The sequence below is a fragment of the Vicugna pacos genome, chromosome 13 (genome assembly GCF_048564905.1).
Source record: "Vicugna pacos chromosome 13, VicPac4, whole genome shotgun sequence".
Lineage (NCBI taxonomy): Eukaryota > Metazoa > Chordata > Mammalia > Artiodactyla > Camelidae > Vicugna > Vicugna pacos.
Window position 1 is genome coordinate 16966482 of NC_132999.1, and position 18719 is coordinate 16985200.

Consider the following 18719-nt stretch of genomic DNA (forward strand, 5'->3'; position numbering starts at 1 on the left):
TTAAGGACTGTGTTCTTAATGCATCTGTCCTTGCTCAAGCCCTCACCGACCGTGTCTTCTCGAAGCTCCTAATACTTGCACTTGGCATGCTGTATTGGCCCACTGATACTCCTTATTTATATTCAGGACTTAGTCCATCTTGCTGGAATCACAAGCCCTTTAATCACCAGTGCAACAGCCCACATTCATTGTTGGCTAGCGATGCCCAGCGCAGCTGGTGACTGTAAATGTCAGCGAGCTGCACAGCCTCTTCTCCGTCCTCAGTGACCTTTCTCTCTCCTGAACCAAAACTCCCATGCCTTCAAGCAGCTGGCACTGTTCAAAGCAGAAGATCGACTACCTAGCTGCCTTGTAGTCTAGAATGGATGTAACCGCATTTGCCTACGGCCCCACTTTCAACCTTCCCAGTAGATGTTTGGGTTGTTTGCGTGTTTGTTTTAGCTCACTCTGGACAAGTGGTGTGCCCCTGTCTGCTTAGCAGTGTTAGAAAGCATGCCCTCTGTTTAAAGGGGATCAGATGGGCTAGGCCTTCGCGACTAGAATCCTAAATATCTCTGTCCTGCTGTCTTGTCAGCCCACCAGGAGCGAGGGTAGAGTGGCTGAGTTGGGGACAACAGAGCCCGGGGCGGGGGCTGGGAGGGGATCTCACTGCAGACAATGTCCAGCCCTGCTCAGCTAGGGGAGGTCAGTCCCTCAGGAAGGCTGGTGGGGAGGGCTCCCTGCCGGTCACACAGATGGAAAAGCAGGCACAAGTATTCTGGGTTTGGGTATCCAAAGGGCCACAGACCACATTACCACAGGTGAGAGATGAATGGGCCTTTGGAATGCTCTGCCTCCTTCCTTGGATTGGTCCTGTGTCCCTTGCCAGGAATAACTTCCTCAAGGCGAAGTGCCTGTGTCTTTTGGGAGCAAGCAATGCTATATGGAGTGAGAGAAAGAGTCCAAACAACATGAGAACATAGCCAAGGGACCAGACCACTTCATTGCACCCTGGGCATCTGTGGAGGGAAAGAGCCCAGGAGCGGGGGTGACTCAGTGAGGAGCCCCTGCATCGTTGCTTCTCCACGAGTGGTCCCCACAGCAGCAGGACCACCTGGGTTTAATGAATGGCAGTACCACATCACATGCTACACCAGTTCAGGGTGAGAATTTTCTAATGAACTCTTGCTGATACAAAAAAAAAAAAAAAAAAAAGGCCATGCTCAGCATCACTGGGAACTTCTTAGAGATACAAATTCTCTAACCCCCAGCCCAGACCTATTGACTCAGAAAGTTGGGGGCACTGTTCCAGGGGTTTTCCTCACTTCCTACAGCATCATTTGCTCTAGAAAGCAGTGAGCCCTCTGAAGGCAAAAATTCAGTCTTCTGCTTCTCTGATTATTCCTACTTCCTCTCTCCAGCCGCAGCAAGCTCCTACTGCAGGACCTGCAGGCAGGTGCAGTGTGTGCACTGATGGTTAGGAGCTCCAGGGTTGAGTTTAGCTCTGGAGAGCCTCGATTTCCCCATCTGGAAAATGGGTTAATAAATACCACCTTCACCATGACCTCCAAATATAATATTAGTTAAAATAAAAAATAGAGGACAGAGAAATCCACATAACATGCTTCCATCTGTATTTTTTGAGAGACATGTTTATATGAATAAATCACGTTTTTGTGTACATGTAATGTATTCAGCAGGAAATACGAGAACCTGCTACAGTGATTGCCTCAGGAAGCCTAGAGTAGAAAGGCAGCTAGTCTTTGTTGTCTACCCTTCTGGATTGTTTAAACTTTTTAAACACATATTCTTTTAAAATTTAAAAACTAGTTAATGAAATAATAGTACTTTCTTTTTCATGGACGTTGTAAAGAATAAATAAAATGACTTTATGTAAAGCCCTAAGCACAGTGCCCAGCACAGGAAAAGCATTCTGCCTTTGTTTTCAATATTAAATCGTTGTGGAATTCATCCATTCATTTATTTATTCATTCATGAATAAACAAAAGGGTCATCCAGCTGACTTAAGGCAGCCGTGCAGAGATGAACAAATCATTTCTTAGTCAGTCTTGCTATGCTAGGTAGAGAGTAAAACTCATCTGTAAAGGTCACTCGGTCTTGACTGTGAGCACGTGCTCTGTATGACTGGCCCCTGGCCCGGCACACGGAGGGGCTGGGCCCTGCACCTCTGCAGTGCACATCAGAGAGCTGCTCGCACGGCCCTCCTTCACTGGTTGCAGGCCTGTTTGGGGCATAGTATGGGGGATGCAAAGCAGCACTGCCCCCAGAATCTGGGCACCCCACAAGTGGCCAGCCCACGCTGGAGGTGACCATTCACAGTGCCAGGAACTGGCCCTATTCAAGTCCATTGGATCCCAGGCACTCCACCTCAGCTCCTCAGAGCTGTCAAGGGAACCAGGCAGGCAGGTAACCTTTGACTTGGAACAGGCAGTATTTTGCAGGATAGCTGTGGGAAGGAGCAGCAGGGTGTATCCTGTTTCTAAGGAAACAAACACTGGGCACATTAACACCCAGCGTGATACGTTCACACAGGCTGATGGGTTGCATTGGTTGCTACATTGCGTGTCTTAATCTAACCCGAGTGTTTATTAAGGCTTCATTCTCTGCATTAGTCAATATGAGAGAGAAGATGGCGCAGATAACTCACCTGCCTGGTTAAGGGTGTGGCTTTGAAGTAGGAGAGATCTGGGTTCAAATCCTGTTTCTACCACTTTCTCGGTGTCTGATCCTGGGCAGATTATTCAACCTTCCTGAGCTTCAGTCTTAATAGGTATAATAAATCCAACCTCTCGGAGCTGCAGCCAATATTAAGTGAACCATTATCTGTCGAGAGTACTTCATACAGTAGCTGACACGTAGTTCAGTAATGAATAAATGCACTTGTATACTATTATTATTGAGCTAAACTTCCCACAGTTTAGTGGGAAAACAGTATTCACACACACAAAGTCAATTACATAACAATAAGTATTAAATAACATACAATTAAGCATCTAAATAAATGGTGTTGCCAACCCTTTTTGAGAGTTTGATAATAGCTATAAATACTTGAAAAAAATAAACATAGGCGTGCACACCGAATAGTGAATACAATTTGAGGAGATTCCTTCACAACTCCCCCTGCCTCCTCATCATGCATCCTTAGGGGTCTTTGAACCCCTGAGCTTTAAGCATATAGCAGGAATTCATACAGGGAATTAATCACTGTAAGCAAAAGTAATTAGGGAGACCTTCCTGGAAGAGGTAAAAATGTAAACTAGCCTAAAAGAAGAGAGAATTTAAATAGGCCAAGAGAAGCAGGCGGAGAACTTGGCTGGAGATTTGCAGGTGGGACTTGATGCAGCCCAGGGGGTGGGGTGACAGCCCCGGGACACCACAGCAGTACAGAGCAGGCCAGGGGCTGGGCTGGGCCTCTGGAGTCAGGCTGCCTGGGCTCAGATCTCAGCCAAGCAGCTTGCTAGCTGTTTGATCTTAACCTCTCTGTGCGTCAGTTTCTTCATTTATAAAATGGGGATGGAAATACATCGAATTTCTCATGGGGTGACTGTGAGGACTCAGTAGGATACTGTGTTGACAGTGCTTGGCATGTAGGCCGGTGTCTGGCATACAGCAAGCTCTGTGTAGGAATAGCCGTGTGTATGATTAGGATGTTTACTGTGATGGTGGAAATCCTAGAATCTTGACAGCAAAGCCCAGCACTTTGGACTTTTCCTGGGGGTACTGAGGAACCCCTGGAAATTTTTTGAGCTAGTGAGAAATAAGGTGAAAATGGTATGTTATCTGAGCATATGATGGTCAGGATAGATTCAATTGGAGAAAAGTAAGGGACATGAGTGCTGTTATGAGGCTGATGCAGTAATTGTCACCTAAGATGCTGGGAGCCAGGACTGAGGCAGACTGGGGAAATGGGGAAAAATTTAAATGGGGACCTGGTTTGTCAATGTGGGAATCAAGAGAATTTGGAAAGTCCCGGCGTCTGAGGTTACACTGTCCAATAAGGAGCCACAGTGACAACTGAGCAAGCACTTAAATGTCACTAGTCCAAATCAAGGTGCTGCACGTGCAAAATGCACACTGAGTTTCAAAGATTTAGTACCAAAAAAAGGTAAAATATCTCAGATTTTTCCACTGAGGTACATTTTAGTTTTGGTCATATTGGGGTAAATAAAATATATTAATTTCACTTTTCTTTTTTTCGCGTGGCTAGTAGAAAATTTAGCCTCACATACTTGGCTCACATGTCATTGGATGGAGCTTAGTTTTAGGAATTGGAAGGAGCGCTGAGGCAAAGGGATGCCTTGGTGACTAAGACAGTAGTGTCACTCGTTGAGAAAGGGGCATCAGAAAGGTTAGGGGCAGGCAGCAGTGTTGTGTTGGGTTTTAGGTATGTGGTGTTTGAAGCAGCTGTGCACACCTGAGTGCAAATCCAAATAAGCTTTTATTTAGACGTTGGAATTAAGGTAAAGGGTCAGGGCTGTATGCGTGCAAAGTGCGCTGGTCTGAGCTCAAGTCCTTGAGGGTAGAGCTTTTACATAACAGAGGACCAATGTGGGTCAGGCAGGTGCTGAGTAATTTACATATTTCTCTCATTTCCTCCTGGTACAACCTGATTAGGTAGATACTATTATTATCCCTTCCCATTTTACAGATGAGGGAACTGAAGGTCAGAAGTGAAGCAATTTGGGGTAGCATGTAATGAGCCAGGATGTGAGTTTATCTGACTGTAAGGCCCTTGTTCACTCTGCTACACCAGCCCTCCAGGACTGAGACCCCGAGAAAGCCAGGTCGGAAGGAGGAGCAAGATCCGAAGAAAGGAGTAGCAGCCGACAGGCAAGAACAGGGTTGGGGGAGCATCACAAAAGCCAGGGAGGAGACACTTTCCTGGAGGAAGTGGCTGTTAGGAAAACAAATTTAGACTTGAGTTCCAAAAAAGGATGTTAATTGATTAGAGCTATTTGAAACTGAAGGTGAAAGGTCATTAAAAGGAGTTAGAACATTCCAGGGCTTGTTCAGAGTTTTGAAAAGTTAAGTACAGGTAGGAAGTGACATTCTTTTAGATTGACCTGGTCTAAGACCCATGCAGAAATAAAACATGGGTAGAACCAAGAGGCAGAGACTGACCATCAGCGCTGGTGCTTCTCAGGAGGACCTAAATCAGAATCCCCAGGAAGCTTGTAAATACAGATACATTCTGAATCCGGTTTTTACAACAAGTGCTCCAGGTGTTCCAGAGACACAGTGAAGTTAGGAACCAGCCGCTCAGGCTCTGCAGCTCTCTCCTGTGGATCTGCTGCCCAGGATTGGCTCATTCTTGTGGCTTCTTGCCGGCTTTGCTCGGGCCCGGGAGGATGACAGAACCATCCTGTGTCTTTAGCAATAGCTCTACCCAGAATCTGGGGCAGCCCTTCTTTTCAATAAGAGCAACCAATTCTCCTTCACTTAGGTCTTTTTGCAAGGCCACCCAACGCCACGCTTCTACCGTCATTGCTAGGAGACCACCTATCTGAGGGAGCAACAGGCCTTAAATGGAGGCCTTGTCTCCTTTTGTCCAGTGCTTCTCGCTGACACCTGGCCCTGCTTTCTCTGACCCCTTCCTTGTGTCCTTGGTATTCAGAGGCGTGCGGTATAGAGTGGTGATGAAGAGGATGACCTTGGGAGTCTGGTGACCCTGAGTCCCAGCTCTGCTACACAAATCAGTGTGATCTCCACCAAGAATTTTTTAACCTCTCTGTGCTTCGCCTTTATAACAGAAATGATTAAAGAATTCACTTCTCAGAGGATTAAATGAAATGATTCTTGGAATTTACTTACCTGGCACATACTAAGTACTCAATAAATGGTGGTAGCTGGTTGAACTTTACTGTCATTATAACAGTAACATCACCATCATCATCATCATTATTCAAGGATATGTGCCCTGGATGGCAGGTAAAATCAACTAATCAAAGATACCAGACAAGGACCTTGAAGGGTTGGCAAGTATAAAAGCACCTGCTTTTAGAGGATGAGCTCTAATGAGGTCTTGAGAGAGAGCTGTTCTCTTTCTTTTTCATTCTGCTGATTCTGAGCCTAATAAACTTCTCTTAGAAAGGAATATTACCATCACTTCATTATCTCTACCCAATCCCAAACCATGTTTTCCACCAGTCCACAAAGCCCTTCCTCATCTCTCTGGCTCATTTTCCACCCCGTAGGCCAGCAACGCATTGTTTTTGCCCTTTGTTCTCAGCACTGGACAGGAGCAGGGCAGGATGTGCAGCCAGTCGCTCACAGGTTCAGCCACCTTTGGCCTCATTGCCTGTGAGCTTTGGGGAGAAGGAGAGTTCTGGGTCTTAGCTCTCCCTCTTTTCAAGTCTTAGAGTGTGTCAGGTTCAGCAATGATTGTAGGAAAACAGAAATCATAGCTAACTTTTGTAAGATATTCACAGATTACAAAGCAACAGACTAACAGCTGTGAATCAGTCAGGGGTCAGGGACAGCAAACCAAAAGCACTCTTGGGGACGTGAGCGGAATGAGCTTGAATACGGGCGATGAGGTGCTTGTGTAATCAGTGGAAGGGGTGGGGAAGTAGGCTGTTGATGGAGCTCCCAGGAACTACTAGACACCAGCGCAGAACGGGGCCCCAGGGGCCTCCAGTATGTGAAGAACTGGGGGCTCCTGCAGCCACATAGCTGCTTAGCACCATACAGCTCATGACTGGGCATGGGGCAGGGGGGGCAGCACCTCCAGCCGCAAGGAGCGGATGCCCGCCCACCACCTTGTTTGCGAGTAGAAATAAGCCCAGCAGCAAGAAGCTGGCCTTCTCACTTCCGTCATCCGGAGCCTGGGAGAACCTGGGTGTAGTGTCTGGCTTGGGCTGCTGGACTCAGTGGCTTAAACAACAGACATTTAATTTCTCACAGTTCTGGAGGCTAGAAGTCTGCATTCGTGGTGTCAGGGCAGGGGGTGGCAGGGGGTTGGTTCTTGAGACCTTTCTCTTTGGTTTGTAGATGTCCACCTTCCCCCTGTGTCTTCACGTGGTCATTCCTCTGTTCCCACCTGTGGCCAAATTCCTGCTTCTTATGAGGACACCACTCCTACTGAATTAGGGTCCACCCTACTGAGCCCCTTTTAGCTCAGTCACCTCTTTAAAGACCCTGTCTCCAAATACAGTCACATTCTGAGGTTTTTTTTTGGCGGGGCGGGAAGGGGAGATTAGGGCTTCAACTTACAAATTTTGGAGGGGACACAATTCCTCTGATAACACTAGGAGATGTAGGGTTTTGTTTTGTTTGTCTGTTTTTTTACCTTTCCAACCCTGCAGTTCAGCAAGGCCCACCCAGAGGTGGGGAGGCCATCAGGGGCTGCCCACGGGCTGTGATCAGAGGATGCAGGTACTCAGTGCTCAGCAGGACTGTTCTTTACATTTACTCCTCCTGCATGCTCATTTTATCTGATGCTCCCAAGAGCCCTTTGAGATGGAGAAGTATTATTATCCCCGTTTTTCCCATGGGAAGATTGAGGCCTAGCTGGGTTACACGTCCTGTGCAGGGCCCCAGAGGTGGGAAGGGGCAGGGGCAGGCCTGAGCCCAAGTACCCTGGCCTAATCCTCGAGCAGCTCCCAGCGGCTCAGTAGCCAACGAACCGTGGAAAGGCGGTGCCACAAGTTCAAATAGGGGTCCAGGCAGGTGCACCGCTACTCAGATCCAGCCCACTTTTGTAAGATTTTCTTATTTTTTCAGACATTTTTCTTTCTTCTAAAGTGAAATATCTCCATTTTTCAATTGGCAAGCAAAGTTTAACACACACACACACACACACACACACACTCTCTCTCTCTCTCTCTCTCTCTCTCTCTCTCTCTCTCTCTGTCTTTCTCTCTCTCTCTCACTTTCTCTCTCACACTATGGAGTTAACCGTGTGTGGGGCCCAACCAAATACATCCATAGCCTGGATTCAGCCTGCAGGCTCTGCTAGAAAATAGTAAGTGTTCATGAGCAGAGAAAAACTATTCTTGGGAGCCTGACTCTCCCCTCCCTGCACTCCTTCAAGGCCCTACTAGGAGACATTGCTACGGATCACATTACCTTGAAACTCTTTGCTGTCTGAATTTTTCCCGTTTCCCCTTGAACGCGTGGTTTTCCTCTCATTGAGCCCAGGGGCCCAGCCCTTACTAAACATCTGTGTGCCCGGGGTGGGGGGGCATTACTGCCGGTGCTCCTGTCCGTCCTCCCAGCAAGCCTATGAGAGAGATCGCTGGCCCCCCTCCCAGAGGAAGGGCAGGCAGAGAGAGCTGGAGGAGGACATTGAGAGTCGAGGGCAGGATCAGAGGATAAGTGGAAAGCTGCTGTCTTTTTTTGCAGCCTGCTCTTTTATGACACCTACAAGGGATGTGTTTGCTCAGTGTTGGCTTCACTCCAGTGATGCAGGTACTGGCCAGGCCATTGATGACTTGTGATTCAGATTCTGGGCCTTCTTGATGCCTTCCTCCCAGAGTCTGTTCTGTGACACACTTTCTATCCCCAGCCTCCCCTCCCTGCTTCAGGCCCCTCTAGAAAAAGATTAACATGCTCACATTTCCCTAAGGCAACATCTTGTTCCTAGGAATTTCTGGGAAGCTGAGAATTCAGATGAACAACAGCATTAAAACCAATGCAAAGTATTTGAATAGCTAAATATTAAATAGGTTTATTCAAATCTCTCAGCCACATGTAAAAATGAAAAACAGGCTGTAGAAGCAATAGCCAGAGTTTTATAAACCTGGGGGTCTGCACAGGCAGGCACTGCCCTGGCCCCTTCTGGGTGGGACAGAGCCCTGGAGACCCAGGATGTCCAGATGTTGACCTCAGGCCTTGCCTAGTAGCTGCAGCAAGAACATTCTTTCTTAGCTTGTAGACATGAGAGGGACACCTGTCCTTCAGGGCACTAGACAGACAAATAGATACCTTCTACACCAGAAGGAGTGTTGCACAAACATGAAGCCATCAGCAAGGCCACAACTCCAGGTCATGGAGAGTCAGGGTCACTCTTGCTTGAGAAGCACATTGTGGACTGCTCGGTGATGCTCTGAGTGTTTGTGAATCAGATTCGTCAGCATTGCATCCTTTCCTTGATACAGTAGGAAGTGTGGCTTCTGGGGTGGAGAGGCTTACAAGCTGTGAGCTGGATCAACTTGGAGCAAGTTTTTGTAATTTTAGTTGCCTTGTCTATAAAACAAGGATGAAAGAGCAATATACCTTTTAGGATGAGAATAGGGCTTCACGGACAGATGTGGACAAAAGCACGTGTGCGCTCTTAGGCTCCCTCCAAATGGCAGGTGGTGTTTGTCTTGGAAGCTATTCTTGGAGTAAGAATAAAGCAAGCTCTTTATCCCACTCGTAGCACAAACAAACATCTAGACATCCCTGCCATTGAGGGAAGACCAAAGAAAACCCTCTGAAGGTGCAGAGATGCTCAGAGATATTTGTGCCCCAGCCTCTCTGTCTGGTTCTGCCGCAGCCCAGCTGCTGAGATGCAGAGCAGCTGCCAGCGGGGAGGGAGTCCTCAGCGAGACCTCCAGCTCCTGGAAACACTGCCCACCGCTCAGGCATCCAACAGCCATGACCCTGCTGGTGTACACGAGAGGCAGCTCAGCCAACTGAGTTCCTCGAAGAGGCTCCTTAAGTTAAAACAATTTTGATTCAACTTCTCCATAGGAAGCGCGTTATAATAAGAAACGATGTTCCCTTCCAGTGGCGCAGCGTGCAACTTTTTCTAGAGGAATCCCCAGTGCAAGGGAGCAGGAAGCTATCTGAGGCACAGGGGAGAAGGCTCTATGTGAGGCAGATCAGAATACAGATGCCAGAATAGGAGAAGCTGTAAGAAGCCCTAAGCCGGCCGGTGTGAACTGTGAACCGTTGTTTATAATCGTGACTGTAATACAGTCAGGAAGTAAGTGCTTCATGCACTAGATGCAGAGTTTCTCGCCAATTTTAGGGGAACCTACCGGAGCACTTTAAAAAGAAAGGCTGACTGTGGACTATTTGCTTCTGGCCAAGTGGGTGGGAGGCATGGCTGACCCAGGCCTCCTACGTGTGTGAAATGTTCTGCAGTTACAGGAAAACTTGCTCAGGCCTTGGAAACTTTTTTGCCCTGGAGGTTGTGAAGAAGAAGAGAATGCTTGGCGTTATTTTCCTGCAAAGGGAACATTTAGAAAGTCCTGAGGGTGCAGCCTGGAAACCACAGGCCGCTTGGAAAGGGTGTCACATTTGCCTTCTGGAGGCAGGGAGCCAGTCCTGGGAACTGGCGCCAGCTGGCTGGGGAGCCCCGGTTAACGTGCTCCGGGGAACAAAGTGAGGACCAGCACGCCCTGAATCAGGGAGCTTCACTCTGTTCACAGAGGGGTTGCCTGCTGCCCAAGACCCTGGCCTGGGAGCACAGAAGGGGGCTGGGCCGCTAAAGCCACTGGGAGGAGACCCTAGGCCCCTCTTTCGGGTGGGGCAGGATGATGGAGGAATCTGAGCAAGAGGCAGCGAGTCAGGAAGTGTGTTGTAACCAGGTCGCCCAATGCCTCAGACAAGGCAAGGCCACCGTGCCCTGCCAGAGACACCTCCTCCCAGTTTCCTGCACTGCAAGTGCTCCCTTTTTCTAAGGAACTCCTCAGTTGGCTGTCAGTAGCTTTCCATTCTGACCTGACACGAGTGCAGCAGAACTGCCCAGGGCCAATGACTGTAGCCCACCTTGGAGGCCTGCTCGCCGCGGGGAGACAGGTACACAGGGAATCCACTCACTGTGCTGGGTGTGACCCCTGAGGACAAACAGAACAGCAGCTGCGCTATATGGAGTGCCCTGGTCCTGTGCTAAACACCACATGTGCATCAGGGGCTCAAATCCTCAAAACCAGTAGCATCCCCATATTACGCATGAGAAGACATGGGCTCCTGGAGCTTAAGCAACCTGCCGGTTTCACCCAGCTGGCACGTGGCAAGGTCCAAACCAGCAGCAGGAAGCTTGCTGACTAGGCTGGATTTCAAAGTTTTGCACACAGTTAAAAGCAGTTTTATGTGTCCCTTGATCCAAAGCTACCTCTGACCTCAGAGGTTACAGCCCTCCCCACGTCCCTGAACGCGGCCATCGGGAACATTCTGAGTGCGGTGGAACTCGGGTGGACACCGTCGGAGCCTGGGAGTTGCTGTTTTCTGCAGGCTTGCCTGGTGGAAGCCTTCATGGCAGACTTGCTCCGTGCCGCTGCGGCCCTCTGGAAGGTTGAGTCAGCCGGGGTTTGCTGCCGGCGCCACGGTGCCCTCAGACTTTGCTGAGCCCAGGCATAGCACCGGGGAGGCACACCTACTGTCCACCTGCTCTGAGTCATAAAACTGCCACACGGCTGGCAGGCCTGCCAGCTCTGCGACTGCCTCCGGTGCCACCTTGCCGAGAGAGAGCTGAGCCAAAGATGGCAGGGCACCAGGCTGCGCTTCCCCCAGCCCTTCCCCTTGAACTCTGCCGTCGGACAACCAGACCAGTCGAAGCTCAAGGTCCAGAGTATTTTCCTGGCTTTTCACCAGGTGGCTAGGGAGAGAGAGAGGCAGAGGGCAGCCTCAAATCCAAAGGCTCAGGCCCCAGGGGAGAGTCAGGCCACGAACATGTGGTGGGGTTGTGGGAGGAGCAGACACCATGGCCACCAGGAGGAGGCCAGAGAGAGGTCACAGGGGCGGGGGCGCGGGCGCGGATGAGGTTTTATTGCCTATTTCGGGCTTTTCAGCTATATCCCATTTGACATTTGTTGTAGATCTGTCACTGAGAGTCTTTCAGCCGAAAGGTTCCCACTTTTTCTTGACTAAAGACTTATCTGCCTGTTTAACTTACGTTCTCCAAACGATTGCAGATCTCGATAGCACCTAAAAACACCCTTTGTGCAAAGTTCTCCAGAAGCACTCTCTCTGGCTGTTCTCTGTCACCAGGACTTGCGTCAGTGTAAGCACTGGGTAAGAGAGCCAAGTGGAAGTGAGATCACCCCTTCTACTAACATCCAGGGCAGTAGTGGGGCCCTGCACGTGGAACTTGGCCTCTGGCTGCCCGTGCCCACCTTTGCTGGAGGCCTCGTACCTACCACAGATGTTGGTGTGTATTTGTTTCCCCTTAGAAAATCCGAGGAAAGGCTGCTTGGTGCTGGATGTGGGGCGCCTGGATTTAACTACTAGTACCGGGTTTCTGCAGATGAAAGATTCATGATGGTGCCCAGAGAACCCCGAGCTTAGACACCTAGGCCGTCACTCCAGTTGCTGAGGGGCTGCGTAGTAACCGCCTCCGGGAGGCGGGGGTGACGGCCGCGCTTGCCTCCTTTCCCCCCAGTAACACAGAGCATCGTGAGTGCTTCAACAACTTACAGACGACTGTTCTTCACGTTTAAAATAAATTCTTTTTCAGACTTCAAGTAGGAACCATAACTGAAGATGTCAAGCAAAACCGCCAGCACCAACAACATCGCCCAGGCCAGGAGAACCGTGCAGCAGTTAAGGATGGAGGCCTCCATTGAAAGAATAAAGGTAAGAGGCCTTGACCGGCTCAGGCGTGTTTTCTGGCCTGTTCTGTGTGCTCTCCCAGGGCTAGACCACATTTCTGAGAAGGCGATGCCCTTTAATTCAGCCAAGTGCCAGGATTCCCACTACCCCGCCGCCTGCCCTGACCCCCGGCAAGCTGGGAGCCTCTGAATCTTCTTTCATTTCTACCTAGTGCGGGCCTCACATCAAAAGCACTGGGAGCTAGTGTCTGAGTTAGCCTCTCTGCTTGGACAGAAAACCTGAAACCCGTGACAGGATTTCCTGAGGACTTGCCTGCCCTGAATGCACACGGTCAAGGCCTGTGCTCGCTCTGTGCGCCAGCGGGACAGGGGTTCCAGGTGGACGTTATAAACAGCCTCGTCATCCCTCGGGAATGTAGTAAGCATTCTAGGGCTATCAGTGCAGCCGAGGTAGCCTTGCATAACATGTCTGCCGTCGGGTGTCCTTTTTAGGAGACGGCAGTTTTTTCAGCGTGTGTGGACTTTAATGACCACATTCTGCGCCCGGGGTGAGTCACGCCGGCCTCGGTTGAGACCTGGAAGAAACCAGGAGGCATGTGTTGGGTCACCTGACTTTGAAGTCGTCTCTCCCCAAATCCCGAGAAAGGGCTAGGCTGTAAGTGCCCTGGAATGTTGTGAGTCATCCCGTATCCTAGATACTGAAGTGGTCACCTGAGAAATTCCTCTGGGCCTGGAGACAGTCACCTGTCTTCCAAACAGGAGGCTGCCTGTGCTGTCTCGGACAGGGCTCTGCTGCCCTGTGCCCCTGGCCTGAGGACGTTGATCTGATCGTTCTGAGGGCTCTCCCCGCCAGACTTCTGAACAGGGTGTGGCACTGCCATTCTTAACTCGTGCCAGAGGAAGGTACTGCACCTCCCCATGCTAGTTTTGTCCTTTTTATTTCCCCAAGCCCAACTTTTAACAGTCAGTCTTGAAGCTCTCCTAGAATTTGGCTCTATTCTTTCAGAGTTCTGGCTCCAAGCCCATGATTCAGCTCTTTAACTCAGTTCTGCCTTCTCATCAATTTTTTATTGAAGAGGAAGTAAGATACAACCTTCCCTTGAATTACAGACACTTTTCTTCTTCCTCTCCTGCCCCTGCAACTTTTTATTTTGAGACATTTCAAACCTACGGAAGAGTTGTGGCAACAAACACCCGTATGCTCTTTCCCAGGATTCACCAATTGTTAGCATTGTGCCACATTTGCTTTCCCTTTTTCTGTTTAAAGAAAAATTATGTGAGTTTTGTGTAGCTCTAAACTACCTGAAAGTTACTTGCAGGCATCGTGACTCTTCACCCCTTGTACTGTGCCGTCTCCTAAGTCCAGGAGCCTTCTTCTACATAAGCACAGCACAGCCACTGCGTTCGGGATCAGCTGCTAATATTATCTAACACAAAGCCCAGTTTTGAGTACAGAACGGCCCTTACTTCAGGGGGGATGGTTTGCTGACGATCAGATTCCGGCTACGTGTTTCGGCAGGAATACCAGTTGGCTGGTGGTGCGTCTGCCGCACTCACCCTTGGAAACATCTGATGTCAGTCTGATCGCTTGGCTAAGGAAGACCTTAGCTGCCAGACTTCTCCATTTAAAAGCACTTTTTCCTTTTTTTAAGTAACAAGTAATCTGGTAGCTACCCAGTGGGGGTAGCACGCAATGTCTTTAAATGAAGTATTTTTTTCTTTGTTTGCTTTGGTTTGTCCACCTGCCAGGTTTCAAAGGCATCAGCAGACCTCATGTCCTACTGCGAGGAGCATGCCAGGAGTGACCCTCTGCTGATGGGGATACCAACTTCAGAAAACCCTTTCAAGGATAAAAAAACCTGCATCATCTTATAGAGGAGCAGTGAGGCGGTTCCTCCCCTGTTCTCACAAAGCAAATTATGAGCAGCTCCTTGAAAAGATTGACCCTTCAGCTTATTTGGTAACCACTGCTAATAACTAAAACACTCTTAACTTGGAATCATGGACTCTGAAGTCTTTATTTTCCAAGTTGTCCTCTCTCTAAAATACCCTTTACTAAATTAATACAGAATAACGATCTTGTTTTTCCATTCAGGTTACTGCTGAAGGAAAGTTGGTCTGGCCTTTTTAAAAAAAACACACAATTAGATACTTTTAAATGTATGAGTGATCCAGTTAAGACCTAAATTACCCAAGCACCCATCTAGATTAAAAATGTCAAGAATAACTTAAGTCCTAAAAACCTTTCTATCATAGTGTGTTCTTAATAGGGTTGTGCCAATCTGTACAGTATATGTGGGCGAGGAGTGTTTTGTGTATATATATATATGTGTGTGTTTGTATATACACATCTCAAAGCTTGTTTCCTTAGTAAAAAAATGTCTCTCTCTCCATAGCATCAGTTCCTCAACTCCAGAAGTTATACCTTTATCTTGAGCTGTGTGTAGGCAGAGTTAAACCCTTTTCTTGTAGTTACTGTACAAAAAGTAAAGAACACCCTTAAGTTTGTATTCATCGTGATTGAATAATGAAGTCCTCTCTCTCCTTTTGAAATCTTGCTGACCTCTTAGGCTACAATAACCTGTGCCAATTAACATTTAGAAACTGAACTAAAAGCCCTTTGATAATAGGAGGTATTAGCTCACCAAGGGCTCTCGGGCTTCAGTGATCCTGAGTCCAGAAGCAGGGAGGAGGCCGTTGGGGATCCTCTGGGCAGCTGTGCGCCTAGGCGCCCGTTCTCTGCGTCATGGTAGACACCTCTGAGAGCTCCGCTCGAATGATGGGAACAGAGCAGAAGTGCGTGAAAACCAGCTGCTCTTCTTGGCCTCACTTTGTGGTTTAGCTCGCTTTCTCCGCCTGCCTTGCCTTGTGTCTTTCCTCTGCTGCTAGAACCTCTATCTTCAGAGGTAATTTTCCCCTCCCCAGCCCCAAGTGGGTGGAATGTGGTGGCAGAGAAACATACAAAGAACATAAAGGTATCGACACACTTAAGCTCTTTTCAGAGCTCTGCAGCATCAGCGTCCTCCCTACCTTGTCCACACGCCATCCGAGAGAGCCTTGGGTTCAGTGGTCCACTCCTTGGGCCCGCGGGGTCCAGCAGCGGGGGGTGTCAGGTACCTTGTTTTCCTCTGGGCATGAAATTTCCAGTGGGGAATCCCAAAAGAAGGCATCTCCTATGGCCAGAGGGAGGGTATGTTAACTTGACCAAAAAGGAAGAGAGGGTCCATCTTTCTAAATCCTCATGTACAAGCCCAAACCATACACCAGGCCTTTGATATTTTAATTCCTCTTCAGTTCATTAAAAATAGCTACTAATGAAGGATTAAAAACTTATTCTCGAAAAGGATTCAACCCCAAGAAGGAATTATTTGCAACGGTTTTTCCTTGTTCCATACACTCCCGCCCTACAGTACAAGCTCCCTTTAAAATCTAACGGGGCTTCGAGTATTATGCTGATTGTGGGTGAATAAATGCAGTACTGTCTTTAAAGTGCTCAAATATATTCAGTATTTCTCCAAGTCACCTATCCTCTCAGCATTGGAAAGGGCCTCCCTCTTCCAAGACCGTGTAGGAATCATGCCACTGCCCTTAACCTACTGTCACCTACTGCTTGGTTCTGCAATATGCCCAGTTTCCGAGTAAATTACAGGCACTTGTTGGAGAGAGGTTTTTCCTTGCAAAAGGTGAAATTTGAAATGTACATTAAGATAACTTTACATTTAATGCATCACTTAATGAGACATTCTTTTTAATAAGTATATTTTTCTACTGATAGTTTCAGAACACTAATCTTACCTTCACTCTCATTTTTACCTTGTTTCTTTAAATATTTATAATGCAGCTTGTTATAAAATATTTTCATGAAATTACTTTTATTATCCTGTTAATGTACACATTTTTGGTAGCAAACATAGTTTATTCTTTAGTACTAAAACATGGTCTTTTACCTAACAGAAAACAAGTATGTTTTGCTATATATTTGTTAATATGCTTGCAGTGGTAAGGAAAGGACTTGAGGTCCCAGGAGATTTCATTTTCATTTTTGCTGGCCAGATCCTGTAACGGCTGTGCCTGTGAACATCATGTAACTTCCTAATTGGGTATAGGGCATGTTAAAGAAAAGTGAAATCAAATCCTTTGATGCTGGACCCAAGGAGGGAAATACTTGTAGCTAAATGTTGACTTACTTATAATGAGACGTCTATGTGAGAAAAATATAATATATGTATACATATATATGATACACGGAAGTCACTTTTATTTATCAGGCTTCATTCTACTTGTGAAGCCTCTGTTTAACTGTCCTGCAGCAGCTGGTTTAGGATAATGATGGACAAATGCCCAGTGTGTTATTTTCTCCAACCACCACTATGCTGACACAATCCCTGATGTACGTGCAGCTTCTTGGCTTCATATCTATGAAGCTCTTTACATATGTTCACTATACTTCGCCTTTAACCCTGCTTCTGTTAACAGTGATCTCTTTTTCCATTCTTATATCTTCATTAGTTCATCATAAATCTGTCCAGTTGAGGCCTCAGGACCATGGCAAGATATGCTAGATAGAATTTCCTGACTCCAAAGTATTTTACAGAAACACTTTTTTAAATAGAGAAAACCACTTTCTGTACCAGGTGGTTCACAAGCTGTAGGTTGTAGCTACATTGTTTCTAAAAAGAATCAGGTTTTCAACACTTCTTCCCCCTGTTAAAATGAAAAGTGCCACACTTACCCTTTAAAGGAAAGACCTGATTTGCTTTCTATTTGGACTGTTTTTCTACTTTACTAATCTTTAAACTATCAGGAAAAAAATTACACTGATTTAGTAATTTTGAGGCGTAGGTTAGTTTAGATAGTGGAAGATGTGCCAAACTCTCCCTTCAGATGCCTTCTTTTCAACCAGCGTGCAACTAAGAGTGTCATCTGAGTGATCACTCCGAATTTTGATTTAAGATCTACATAGGCCCAAGAAGTGAATCACAGTACACGTCAGTCCTTTCTCCATAAATGTCATACCAGAGTGTGTTATGAATTGTACTGACTTCTTATATGGTAGATCTGTTAATAGGAAAAACTGCATTAAGTCAAACAGAACTATCTGTATGTTAAAATAAAGTATTTACCTAGAGTTGGGTGGCCTGGATCATTGTCTAGACAGTCCTGTGCCCCTGTGCCATGTGACTGGACGAGGCAGTGCATCTCCCTGGGTTCAATTTCACCATCTGTAAAACAATAGGCTTTAGGTAGATAATGGCTGAGATCCTTCCTGTCTGTCCAACTGCCCACCCCTCTACTGGTCCTGCCAACATGTTGGTGCTATAAGCTGCTTCACGTCTGAAATTGGTTTGTCTATTGTGTACGCTCATTTAATAGCTTATGAAAGGCCTTTTTGTTACACGGCTTTTTTTTCTAGTTTTATGGACTTGATTACTGTAATAATGTCTTGTTTGTAGCCATGTAACTATAAACATATATTCTCTTGATGTCTCAGTAAATTTGCATTTGCGATCTAGTTGAGGGGATTGTTGTTTTATAACGTTCTTTGGCTACTCATCTGTCTAGCATCTTATTAACCTAAACATTGTGATCATTGTTTGGAAATCTGTTCTGTGGAAAGAATAAAAAACATTTGCTTCACAGCTAACGTGTCCACAGATTTTGAAAAGTTTCATTAAAGCACCGTTGCTCTCTTTACTGGGTCAGTGCCTCATTGTGTCTTCCTACCCGTATTTTGCTCAAAAATTAATAGAAGACCAGTTCTCTTCTCCTTTTCCTTCCTTCACTCAGTTACCATTTTCTGAGCACCTGCTGAGAACCAGATGTGGAACCCAGGCTCCCATGACACACAGACGACTAAGGCTCACACCAGCCTGTGAGCAGCTCACAGTCTGGAGCGCGGAGGGTGGGAATGATGATACATAAACTAAGAATGAAAGCCCCACGTGCAGAGTGCCTGAACGCAACTGCACACGCAGTGCCGTGAGAGCCCAGGGGGAGAAGGGCTGCCTCCACGTGAGCAAAATCTGAGAAAGCTTCCAGGGAAGGCAGGGTTTGAGCTAGGTCTTGAGAGAAGAAGAAACCCTGTATGCAGTGGAATGAAGTCTTGGGAGGGCGTGATATGAGGAAGCGAAAAGTGAGCTCAAAGCCTAGTGTGCAGAGCATCTCCCATACCATGTATTTACCCTGCAGGCAAGAGGAAGGCCGTGGAAGTTGTTAAGGAGGAGTGATGTAATGATTCAC

At 47.3% G+C, this 18719-nt stretch overlaps 1 protein-coding gene across 4 annotated transcripts in view; it reads left to right on the forward strand.

Annotated features, from left to right (window-relative positions):
• The window catches only part of GNG12 (G protein subunit gamma 12), a 118406-nt gene extending 100233 nt beyond the window's left edge, over positions 1 to 18173 (forward strand). For 3 of the 4 annotated variants that reach the window (XM_031683464.2, XM_031683465.2, XM_072974224.1), the window contains exons 3-4: positions 12386 to 12504; positions 14229 to 18173. In XM_031683464.2, coding sequence (XP_031539324.1) covers positions 12412 to 12504; positions 14229 to 14354 — 219 coding nt within the window. In that variant the 5' untranslated portion in view covers positions 12386 to 12411 and the 3' untranslated portion in view covers positions 14355 to 18173. The remainder of the gene's footprint in view (positions 1 to 12385; positions 12505 to 14228) is intronic. The other variant, XM_031683463.2, reaches the window with a different exon arrangement.
• The last annotated feature ends 546 nt before the right edge of the window (positions 18174 to 18719 follow it).